This window comes from Pituophis catenifer, unplaced genomic scaffold (assembly GCF_029215685.1).
Source record: "Pituophis catenifer annectens isolate HBS135680 unplaced genomic scaffold, rPitCat1.0.hap2 SCAF_11, whole genome shotgun sequence".
NCBI classification, from domain to species: Eukaryota; Metazoa; Chordata; class Lepidosauria; order Squamata; family Colubridae; genus Pituophis; species Pituophis catenifer.
The window spans coordinates 12,042,009-12,054,904 of record NW_027256891.1 but is presented as its reverse complement, the minus strand read 5'-3'; the positions used below and the strand labels follow the sequence as shown (position 1 = coordinate 12,054,904).

The 12,896-nt window shown below is 42.3% G+C and overlaps 1 protein-coding gene across 1 annotated transcript; it reads right to left on the bottom strand.

Moving 5' to 3' along the window:
- Nucleotides 1-616: 616 nt before the first annotated feature.
- LOC139322720 (putative P2Y purinoceptor 10) lies at nt 617-8,730 on the bottom strand. The gene is made up of 3 exons (XM_070951921.1): nt 8,539-8,730; nt 3,127-3,175; nt 617-1,780 (listed from the first exon to the last, which is right to left on the bottom strand). Exons 1-3 carry the CDS (start codon nt 8,658-8,660, stop codon nt 617-619), a joined length of 1,335 nt encoding a protein of 444 aa, XP_070808022.1. The 5' UTR covers nt 8,661-8,730.
- Between the last annotated feature and the right edge of the window lie 4,166 nt (nt 8,731-12,896).

The following is a 12,896-nucleotide window of genomic DNA, read 5'->3' as shown; positions in this document are numbered from 1 at the left end:
ATTATAAATACCATCTCTGGCTGGCCCCGTCCCTATCTATTCTCGGCCTCCTGAGTCCCAGCTGATTGGAAGGAAATGGGGATTTTGCAGTAACCTTCCCCTGGAGTGGGGAGGGAATGGAGATTTTACAGTATTCGTCCCCTGCCATGCCCACCAAGCCACGCCCACCAAGCCATGCCACACAGAACTGGTAGTAAAACATTTTGAATCCCACCACTGTATGCTTATGCCCCAATGTGCTTATGGCTTCCCCTGAAGGACTCACAGCTTCTCTGCCCCACGGGATTCATTTTTAAGATTTGTTGCAAAGCCAAGCCCTGAGGTCTCACGTAATCTGTGGCTGCAGCACATGCATCATAAATTAGGTTCCTACTTCAAGAAACAGAAGCTGGCTCCAAAACTTAATTCATTGGTTGTTCCATCAAGCAATGGCCACATGATGGAACCATCTGCTGTCAATCATCCTGAGTAGAACTTACATCTCACCCATCAACAAAACCAAATACAATCATTTTCAGCAGGTCCAAGTCCGTAGATCCAGCTGAGAATCATCAAGGAATCAAATGATGGGAGCTCATCTGATATGGACTTCACTCTATGTATCGTTTATTAGCTTCTAAGGAGATAGAGGGGGCTCCGTGCTATCATTTTCAAGTCTTTGAGGCCGAAAGGGTCGAAAATAGGCCATTAAAATATTCTCGCTTCGCTTCCCGCCCTTCTCCTCCTCCTCCTCCTCCTCTTCCTCCTTGGCAGCGGAAACTGCAGTCCTGCTGTTGTCTAAATGGATGAACCGTTGCAGGAAGGCTGCCCTGCTGGGTCGGAATAGCCTTTGCTGAAATTCTGACGTCATGAAATAGTAGAGAACTGGATCCAAGCAGCAATTCAGGCTCGCAAGGCACAAAGAAATGGTGTGGAAATTCAGGACTTGCTGACGGACCGAGCAGCTTCCAAAGACACCTTGTTTGACCATCATAAAGATCGGGAGGTTGACGTGGTAGGGGGTGAAGCAGACGAAGAAGACAGCCGCGCAGCCCAAGATCAGACGCCAAGCTTTCCGCCTCTCGTCGGCCTGTTGTAACGGAGCGTGAGAATCCTGCAGGGATTGACGCATCTTCCAGGTGCAGTAAATGATGATTGCAAGAGGGAGCAGAAATCCAGAGAGCTCAGCTACCACCATCAGCATTATGGAGGCTCCCCGTGTTAGCTGTTTCACTCCAAGATCAGCAAAGCAGGTATTGTTATTGTTGGTTAAGCTAGGACTTCTCAGGATTGGGAGGGACAAGCAAGCAGCCCCCACCACGATCCAGATGACGGCACTTACGGCAACATCGTGTCTGTAATTCCAACTTTTGGTTCGGAAGGGATGAAGGAGAAAGAGGTACCTCTGGATGCTGATGCAGGTGAGGAAGCAGATGCTGGCGTACATGTTGAGGTACTTCAGGTAGAAGCAGAATTGACAGAGGAAGCTCCCAAAGGGCCACCGGTGGTTGATATAGTAGTACATCCTCAAAGGCAAGGAGAGGACATGAGCCAGATCAGCCCCGGCCAAATTCATCATGAAAATGACCGCTTTGCTTTCCCGCTTGATAAAGCAACACAAAACCCACAGCGCAAGGCTGTTACCCACCAGGCCAGGGATGAATATAATCACATAAGTCGCTGCATATAAGGAGGCCTGGAAACCCATGGAAGGATCAGAACAATTTTCAGAAGAATTGTCAGCCGGCATCTTGGTCCGGTCACTGGACTTCTTGAACACAGTGGGTGGAAGAGAAGATCCCTGTGGAGGGCAGGAAAAAGAGGAGCAAACATTTTATTTCCTTCTACAGAAAGACGGGTGAGAAGGGAAGGCGGTAGCCTTGAACACACGTGCCAAGTTTATTGGTCAAATCGTATTGTTACCTAAAAGAAACATAGAATCCTAGGACTGGAAGGGACTTTGGAGGTCTTCTAGTCTAACCCCCTGTCAAAGGCAGGAATCTGTCAGACCTATTCACAACTTAAACTTCTGAAATTTGTTGAAAAAGGTATGGTTTCAGGGGTGGGCTTCAGATCCTTTAGCAATGGGTTTGCTGCCCCGTTGCTAGGTGGACGTGGCCATAGTGGGCATGGCCTAGTCAGGTGCCTGAACCACGGTGGGGGAGGGCATTTTTTGCCCTCCCCAGGCTCCAGAGGCTTTTCTTGAGCCTCCGGGAGGGCAAAAACAGTTTCCCCCGGGCTCCGGAGGACAGAAACAATCCCATTTCTAGACTTTCAGAACTTCTGGGAGGCCCGTTTTTCACCCTCCCCGGGCTCCGGAGGCTTTTCTTGAGCCTCTGGGAGGGCAAAAACAGCTTCCCCTGGGCTCCGGAGGCCAGAAACAGGCCCATTTTTGGACTTTCAGAACCTCCAGTAGGCTCATTTTTTGCCCTCCCAGATCCTCCGCGCGGCCCCTGCATTTACCTAGAATGATGAATGGGCCATGTGGAGACTCCCGGGAAGGGAGGGGCAGGTTGGGAGGGGCGGGGTGAGGTGGAAGAGGTGGGGTGGGGTGGGCGGAGCGGGGCAGGAGGGGCTAGCCAGGGGTAGCATTTGGGGGTTCACTGAACCCCGGCAATCCTTGGCTAGAGGATCGCCCGAACCCTGCCGAACCCCCAGGAGCCCAACCCCTGTATGTTTTATTAGAGGTCCAGTGTATTACAGTATTGCAAAGCCAGAAGTGAGAATGGCATGCCAAAATTCACAAGTTCTACTTTCCCTCCCTTTACTATCTATCATTGTCCACCCCATTGTAACCAATCAGATTCAGGCAAGATGTTTTCATAACAGACAGTCCAAATGTGGTTTGGTATGTGGCTCCCTCCTTCTTCCAGCTGGGTGACCTTGAGGCAGCGTCTCAAGGAGATACAGCATTTACTTTCATTTTCCCCAAGCCTTCCCACCTTCATTCCCCTCCCTACGGTTGATGGCAGTCTGTCACTGCACAGCAGTGAAGCACAAGGAAGCATAAGGTGGCAGCTGACATTGCCCTTACACCGTCAGCGAGACGTACCTTACTGCAACTTCCCAAATTAACTGGGATCCCCATATTAGATTGCAACTTTGAAATCCAAGATATCTGGAAATCGAGAAAGCTATAATGCTTACCCAATTTTGTTTTGAAGGCGCAGTTTTCTGGCTTCTTTGCTTCTGCGAGCTCCATGGATTAAATCACACAGAGGAAGGGAAAGAGTGACCAACGTAGGAAAAGGAACCTAAGTTATAATTATTTTTAACCAGGGAGTTAAAATCCTGCTCTGTCAAGGGGTGGGTTGAGATGAATGGGAGGCATGGCCATTCATTTCCAGATGAGCCAGCTTTAAATGAGTTTTCTTCCTTCCTGTCTGCTGATTTTAAGCTGCTGTAATGATATTTCCTCCTGAGGATACTTTGCTGTGAGTAATGAAGCAGAAGTCTCAAGCTCTCATCAGAAACCAGCAGTAATTTCTCAAACCTTCACTTGCCACTGAGAAGCTCCAATTTCTTCCTGCTTTCCTGCTTAAATGAGATTATTATTATATATCGTATGACTAAGATGCTGAGCTTGTCGATCGAAAGGTCAGCAGTTCAGCGGTTCGAATCCCTAGTGCCGCATAATGGTGCTTATCCCGTTACTTGTCCCAGCTCCTGCCAACCTAGCAGTTAGAAAGCACATAAAAAATGCAAGTAGAAAAATAGGGACCACCTTTGGTGGGAAGGTAACAGCGTTCTGTGTGCCTTTGGCGTTGAATCATGTCGGCCACATGACCACGGAGACGTCTTCGGACAGCGCTGGCTCTTCGGCTTTGAAACAGAGATGAGCACTGCTCCCTAGAGTCGGGAACGACTAGCACATATGTGCGAGGGGAACCTTTACCTTTACCTATGGCATGTTCACATCATATTTCAATAAAAACATGAGATAAAAATACAAAATATAAAATATCAATGTATGCCTAGATTTACCTGTTTCATTCCAGGCAGGCTACATTGCTCAATATTGGCAGCTGGGAATTATCAATCATCTTCAGGTCACGAAATGAATGGTTATAAGTCAAGGACTGCCTGTATTTCAGTGCCTGCCTCTAGAATACAGGATAACAGATTTGGAAGGGACCTTGGAGGTCTTCTAGTCCAACCCCCTGCTCAGAATACAGGATAACAGAGTTGAAGGGACCCCGGAGGTCTTCTAAGGCTTCTCCCCAATGACATTTTGCCCTTCCCATCAGGCCTGGCTGAAGGGCAAGTTGTAGTTCCCATTGGTCAAGGAACTTCATTTGAGCCTTGGTAGTACAGGGGTTTAAGGCACCCTGTTATTAAGCTTATTAAGACCAGCTGCCTGCAATTACTGCAGGGTTCGAATCTCGCCAAGGCTCAAGGTTGACTCAGCCTTCCATCCTTTCTAAGGTAGGTGAAATGAGGACCCAGTTTGTGGGGGCAATAAGCTGACTTTGTATAAATATACAAAAGTATGAAGGCTATTGCTGAGCACATTGTAAGCCGCCCTGAGTCTCCGGAGAAGGGCGGCATATAAATCAAATTAAAAAAAAAAAAAATTGGCATGATTCGGAAAGAGAAACTTTTCTGGCATGGCCTCTGCTCTCTGGCACATTATTCCCCCCAGATTGTGATTGGTGGTCCCTACCCTGCCAGCACATGGACAGCATCTGGCCATGATGAAAACTGGGAAATTTGGAAATCGCTAAATAGATTGTGCACAGGCACAGCAAGATCAAGATATTCCTTGAATAAATGGGGAACATTTGGTGACTTCTGCCTACTGTGAATATGGAGATCATACACACACATATACTTGTCCTCTGTGCCCTGCTCAATGGACTTCTCCAAAGCCCCTGTGGGCAGGACAAGAAGCAATGGGTGGAAACTAATCAAGGAGAGAAGCAACTTAGAACTAAGGAGAAATTTCCTGACAGTTAGAACAATTAATCAGCGGAACAACTTGCCTCCAGAAGTTGGGAATGCTCCAACACTGGAAGTTTTTAAGAAGATATTGGATAACCACTTGTCTGAAGTGGTGTAGGGTTTCCTGCCTAGGCAGGGGGTTTCCTGCCTAGGCAGGGGGTTTCCTGCCTAGGACCTCCAAGGTCCCTTCCAACTCTCTTATTCTGTTATTCTCTTACTCTTGAGAACCTCATGACAACACAACAGAATGCAATCAATGTTGCACGTTTCTGAGGGAAAAAGTCTAAATTAGGCTTTTACACATTTTAAATTGTATATTCTTATTATTTGTATTTATAAAGGCAAAGGTTTCACCTGTCCTGTCATGTCCACCTTTAGAGGGTAGTGCTCATCTCTATTTCCTAGCTAAGGGAGTCAGCATTGTCCGAACATACTTTCTGTGGTCATGCATCCAGCACAACTGTATTCCCAAGTGCACAGGACGCTGTTCCCTTCCCACTGAAATGGTACCTATTTATCTACTCACATTTGCATGCTTTCAAACTGCTAGGTGGGCAGGAGCTGGAGCAAGGAACAGGAGCTCACCCCGTCATGCAACACTCGGGTCTCAAACTTTTCCAGCTAACAAGCTCAGCGTCTCTAATTACTGAGCCAACGCTCGCTTCTGTTTGTATTTATATGCATAAAATTTTAATAATGATGCTTCCGACACAAACAAACAAATAAAAAACCCTGCCAGCCCTTCAGAAGACCTTCAGAACTCATCAGATCTGGGAATATGAAGGAAGTATGGAGACTATGAAATGTTTACATTATATATAGTTAGAGTGCACCTTCCTCTGTCTTTTCATTATTGCGATTTTAAATGCAGCTTTTGATATATATTTTTTTGAAACTTGCTTTTTAATGGTCAAAAACTTGGGTTTTATTTGTGTTTTAACAATGCACGCCGCCCAGAGTCCCAGGCAAGTGAGACGGGTGGCCATATAAATTCAATAAATAAAATAAAATAAAATGCAACTAGAAACAGAGGTACTTCGTATAGTATTTGCTGAAATCATCTAAGTCAACCCATTTCTATTTTGGGTCTGTTTGTTTGCAGACTATTTTTATACCTTCATGTCTCAGTTGCTGTGTGTGAGAATGGGGAGAGGGGGAAATCTAATGGTTTAGTATTGCTTGAAACTTTCTACCCTGTTCCTTTTCTTCCTCTGGCTGCTGATTCATCCAAACCCTTCTAGAGCAAAATAGCCACAGTTGGGTGTTGGCTTAATGATTATTTAACTTCAAAGGGTCATCCACCCCTTGCCTGGTTGATTGTCCAACATTCTGATATTCCCAAGCTGCTGTTTTAGAGTTCTATGGATGGTTTTCATTTGTTTATATTTTTAGCAATGGGATGTTTTCCATTGTACCATTTGTAGAGACTTTTCCCCTACAGGCCTGCTCTGGGAGAGAACTTCTCTTCTGCAATGTGGGGTTATGATCTTTTCCAAAAATGTGTAAATAAACAGTCACGTACCCCTTCCTCCCCCTCCCAAAAAAAAATTACGACTCTCCATCCAGGAAACCGATGGGAAGTTGGTGGACCTTGACCTAAACTCAGAACTTATGAAACAGTACAATTTCAAACCGAAGTAAGCATGCAGGGAAAGATTCTTGTGTCTAAAACTACAATTATTAGAACAAATGTTGATGGGGATTTTCAATCATCTGGTTCATGGCTGTCCCGAAGGTGATTTTCCAAAAGGCAACTGAATTTTCTTGGGGGGGGGGTTTCCCCCTCCTTAAAAACATTTCACTTCTCCTCCAAGAATATTCTTCAGTTTCAGAATGGATGAGAAATGAAAGGTTTTCAAGGAAAAAACCCAAGAAAGTTCAGTTGCCTTTTAGAAAAGCACCTTTGGGTTTGGGGTTTATCAGAATAACTATAGTAACAACATCTTGTAGGTCTGAATGTGCCTTCCTTCCTCTTTCTTTCATCTAGATGAGAATTAAGAGGAATGGGGTGCTTTCCAAAGCACAAACCACTTTCTTGGTCTGCAGCCAAGCCACATTTATCTGATGATTGCCTTGGAAATAGATCTTGCCTCTGTCATTCTTCACGCTCTGTTTATTTACTTACTTACTTACTTACTTACTTACTTACTTACTTACTTACTTACTTATTTACTTACTTACTGGTTCGATTTATATGCCGTCCTTCTCTGGAGACTCAGGGCGGTTTACAATACATTAAGCAATAGCCTTCATACTTTTTGTATATACCTGCTTAGTAGAGCTTTCGGGGCCCCCTAAGCGGTGTTCTTTTTTATACAAAGTCAGTTTATTGCCACCACAATCCGGGTCCTCATTTTATCTACCTCGAAAGGATGGACGGCTGAGTCAACCTTGAGCCTGGTGAGATTCGAATCTGCAGTAATTGCAGGCAGCTGGTGTTACTTAACAGCACTTTAATCTGCTGCACCACCAAGGCTCTACAGCTTATTACGGAGGCAAAATGAGGAACAGCAGTGAAGATGCCCCAAATTATACCACAGAATTTTTTGCTGGTCCACAGGAGAAAAGTCCTAACTCTGTAGGATCTCTGGGTATTTTCAGACTCCTTGATCACCCCAGAGCAAAAGAAACTCAGAAGAAGAAAAAAAATAAGCATACTCAGAAATGTCATTTTGCACACTTGAGGAAGAAGCAAGCTGTGGGAGATATTCCAATGATACAGTAGTTCCTGGAGCATTTGAATTTAGGGGACCAAAGTATGGATTGTAGTAGCTTTTCCTTAAGGCTGTTATCCTCAGGGATCAACCCTGCAAGGATCAGATGTCTTGGGGCAGACACCACATCTGGATTACAAAAATTCAGACAGCCACTAAAGGAGAAGGGGAGAAGAGAATTCTTATTATCTGTTTCTTTTTAGAGCTGTCTAATAATTTCTTCTGCATTTTTGCATCCCAAATCTGGTAGACCTTAGATGCTCAGAGACACACATGCCCACAGGTTAAATTAACACTGACTGCCAAGAAAAGAATAAACCGTAATTTGACCCTAATTGTTTCTAGAATAGATGTCATTTTTCCTTTGTCATTTTCCTTTCAGAAGTCACAATTAGCTATTCAGTCCAACAAGGAAAGGACGGAAATCTTTCTAAAGATTTGGTAAACGTTCCTCTTTTAACGCATTGTAAGCTGCCCTGAGTCTCTGGAGAAGGGCGGCATATAAATCAAATTAAAAAAAAAATTGGTTAAACGCTGTTTAAACCTGAAAGAGATCTTAATGATTATAGCAATATAAAGCAGGACATTGTAAAGTTAAAGAGTGAAATGTGGCCGTTACTAAAACAGGCAGTCTTTCTGAAGAAAAGAACAGAGCCTTGCTGCTGAATTGATTTCCTTGGCAGGAAAACCTTGTTTTTCACTTTTAAATCTATGATATGGGTGTAGTTATTTAAGGGTGGGGCTTTACCGCTGATTCGCAAAGCATTCAGAAGTGCTGAAACCCTTTTCTGTAGATCCAATAACGGAATTTCTTTCCTGCAAATTCACTTTGAAATCTGGATATAAGGATGCCCCAGTGTGAAGCTTTTTATCCCTGCTTCAGATTTTAGGAGAACAGCCTTACCTCATAGCAGTTTGCGTTCCTTCAAGAGATGCTGACCGCAGAAAGGAATAAGCCATGAAAAGCAACAGAGGCTTCCTTTGAACGTTGATGTTTTCCTCATTTCGGTCACAAGGTTTTCCCATGCAGTTTCAACCTCTTCGTGGTAATCTCGAAGGCTGAGGAGGGTCTCGAAAAGTTTTTCAGAAAGACGAGTGAAGGTCCAGCGCTGTGGGCTGTACGGAAGGAAATCCTGGCTCTCCGTTTCTCTGTCCCACTTAAAATACAGCCACAGCTTTCTGGAGAGATGCCAAAACAACAGATGACATCACAATGATAGCGTGGCCTTGAAAAATTGCCCATTTCATCACAACCCCATGTCCAAATTTGCTGTATCCGCCTGTTTGCTTTATTTTTTTTAACTTTTTAGACATGAATTGTATTAAAAGGGAACATAAAAATGAACACAGTTATTTAATGCAAAATAACAGAAGTGCAGAAAGAAACCATAACAAGAAATAGTTTATTGATTGATTAGCGTTATGACCATGTCAAAAATATAACACAAAAGTAAAATACAGATATTTCTTAACCTGTGATCACCACTGAGCCCAAAAATTCTGTCGCTAAGCGAGACAGTTGTTAAGTGAATTTTGCCCCATTTTACACTCTTCCTTTCCAAGGCTGTTAAGGGAAGCACTGCAGTTGTTAAGTTAGTGACACGGTTGTTAAGTGAATCTGGCTTCCCCATTGACTTTGCTTGTCAGACGGTCACAAAAGGGGATCACAAGACCTCCCCTCAGGACACAGCAACCGTCATAAATATGAATCAGTTGCCAAGCATCTGAAATTTTGATCATGTGACTATGGGGATGCTGCAACGGACATAAGTGTGAAAAATGGTCATAAATCAGTTTTTTCAACTCTGTTGTAACTTTGAACTGTTGTAAATCGAGGACTACCTGTACAGGATGTAAGTCCAGGGTAAAATAGATAAAAGAAAAACACAGTGACAAAAGACATTAGTGTTAAGTACGAAGAATCAGCATTCAGGTAAATACGCTGTCTTTACAGAATACCTCATTCTCTTCGCTACAATGGGCCCTTTGGTGATTAATGTAATTAATCTCAAAGCTCCACGATAAAAAATACAGAAGAAATTGTCTTCCACGTGGACAGCACTTTTTCGACAACATAGGGGTCTATATCACTGAAACTATTTTATTATATTGCTATATTTAGCTATAGAATAATAGCAGAAACTATAGGAACAAGGGACGTGGTGGCTCAGTGGCTAAGATGCTGAGTTTGTCGATCGAAAGGTCGGCAGTTCAGCGGTTTGAATCCCTAGTGCCGCATAACGGGGTGAGCTCCCGTTACTTGTCCCACCTTCTGCCAACCTAGCAGTTTGAAAGCACGTAAAAAATGCAAATAGAATAATAGGGACCACCTTTGGTGGGAAGGGAACAGCGTTCCGTACACCTTTGGTGTTGAGTCATGCCGGCCACATACCATGGAGACGTCTTTGGACAGCGCTGGCTCTTCAGCTTTGAAACGGAGATGAGCACCGCCCCCTAGAGTCAGGAACAACTAGCACAAATGTGCGAGGGGAACTTTTACCTTTATAGGAACAAAAAAACGTAACCTGACATAAGACTAAAGTAAAATAAGAGATTATTTTGAAAGCTGAAACGTTTCTCGGTCTGTTGAAATGACTATTTTAATCAGAATGTCAAAACAGAAACTGAACAAGGAGAGATTCAACCTGGAAAGAAGGAGAAATTTTCTGACAGTGAGAACAATCAACCCATGGAACAGAAGTTGCCTTCGGAAGTTGTGGGAGCTTCATCACTGGAAGCTTTCAAGAAGAGACTGGACTGCCATTGTCAGCAATGGAGTAGGGTCTCCTGCTTGGGCGGGGGGTTGGACTAGATGACCTCAAAGGTCCCTTCCAACTCTGCTAATCTGTAATTTTTTTTAAAAAATGAAATCTTAACGTTCTGTAAGATGTGTTTTGATCCCGGGCTTGCTGTAAGTGGTTAGATTTAAAGAGGGACAGAGAAAGATGCTTCTGACTTTTTGCTTTTGCGCATATTGTCATATTAGGATTAATTGATTGCTGGAGAAAATTTATCTTTGCTAAGGATCAACGCTGACCGGATGGCACATAATCAACAAACCAGTCCATGCTTAATTTATATCTATAAGTTTGATTTATACATTTCTTGTAACTGTGGAATAGTAAGAAGGATATCATCAGTATTTTTGAAACTTTCCCAAACTTCTTTGGGAAAGAATTTTGTGGTGGACATGCCCCAAAGCCAAAAAATACTGGAAGAAAATACACACATGGCTGGAAAATATGATAGGACAACGAATAGATCTGAAACCTGAAACATTTTTGTTGGGCATGCTTCCAGGAAATTATAATAAGGGGAACACATATTTGGTTCTACACATCCTAACAGCAACTAGGATCGCATATGCACAATGTTGGAAAAACTCAGAAACCCCTGCAGACAATATTATAATTTAAAAAATTCTGGAATGTGCAGAGATGGATAGGTTAACCCTAAAAATTAAAGGAAAAGAAGATTCGGACTATTTCATAACATGGGAACTATTCTATAAATGGTTAAATGACAAATGCCTGGATAGCTCTGCAGACAAGGCACTGTAATTTAACACCAGCTGTCTGCCATTACTGTAAGTTCGAATCTCACCAGGCTCAAGGTTGACTCAGCCTTCCATCCTTTCTAAGGTAGGTAAATTGAGGACCCAGTTTGTAGGGGCAATAAGCTGACTTTGCATAAAATATACAAAAGTATGAAGGCTATTGTTTAACACACTGTAAGCTGCCCTGAGTCTCCGGAGAAGGGCGGCATATAAATCAAATTTAAAAAAAATATATTGAGGTTAGAGGATAAGATAAGGCCAATATTCTGTTCAAAAAAAAGATGTGGGTGAATGTGGGGGGGAGGGGGAAATCAATAAAACTTGTTTTTTTTTAAAAAAAAATATTGAGGTTAGAGGAGTGGAATTGGGTGAAATATGGTTTATAGGAGAAAGAAAAACAGGTGAGTAAATATGACGGTTGTATAATCAATACTATAATGGAAGATAATATATGTTATAATATGATTGATGTTATCACATACAGTATTTGTTTATATATTACCACATATTAGTAAGTATGTATGTATGTATGTATGTATGTATGTATGTATGTATATCTATATCTGATCATAATGACGATGATCATTGTATACTTGTATGTTAACACCTTGGACACCTGGAGAGCACACTGTTCAACATAGAAAGTTAGTGTATGATATAAAACAATAAAAATATATTTTTTAAAAAACAATTGGTGTATATTAATAATATTAAACCATTGTCACTCGTTAGATTTGCTTGCTTTTTAAAAATGTTTTGGCCACAGATAGGCAGCAGGAGGCATAAAATGTGCCTCTTTCCCTTTGTAAAAGTAAAATGGCAAGTATTTCCTGTCGATGGCTGGCTGTAAAAAAAAGATAAAAATAACCCACAGGATGCACCTGACTGAAAAAGAAAAAAAGAAATAACAAAGGGAAAGAACCAAACACCCCCACATAAACCTATGGAAACCAGAACGTAGCTATATATTTGGAAGTGCATAGTTACCCAGATCACACGATTAAGATAGGGATGAGTTGATGCAGTATGGACTGTTCTCTTTGAAAAGCAGTGAACATAACTGACAGAGAGAAGCCTTATTTTCTTTCTCTTTCAGAGCAGTTCTTTTATTTACTTTACTATTCAGAGCAATTATTTTGTTTACTTGCAGAGTATGTACATATTTACAAAGATGTGCGCAATCAACTCACTAATGAAATTATACTTTTGAACAGGACTAAACAGTTAATTTTTATGACCAATAAACTGAAAGTTGTTGATCAAGAGAAGCCTGGAGAATTCCTGTTCCTGTCTATGGAATGTATTTCAATGTATTCCAATTGTTATTTTTTTGCAAATGTTTAGTATGCTAAAACTATCTGAAGGCTTAATGCAAGTTATACCTTTGATTCTCGCTTGAAATCAGTCAGGAATTGCATTCCCAAAGTAATTTCCCATTGCACATTAATGAGATCAAGATGTCACCAGGTCAAAGGTGTCTAAAGGTTGAAACATGGTAACTGGATCAAACTTTGTTAATCTGAGATGTTTCGTTGCTCATCCGAGCAACTACATCAGTCAGAGTAAAATTATTTAGGCAGAGAATTTTGCTCTGATTGATGAAGCTTTGGATAAGCAACAAAACATCTCAGATTAACAACGTTTGATCCAGTTACCATGATTCAACCTTTAGACACATTAGTGCAGTGATGGCAAACTTTTTTGGC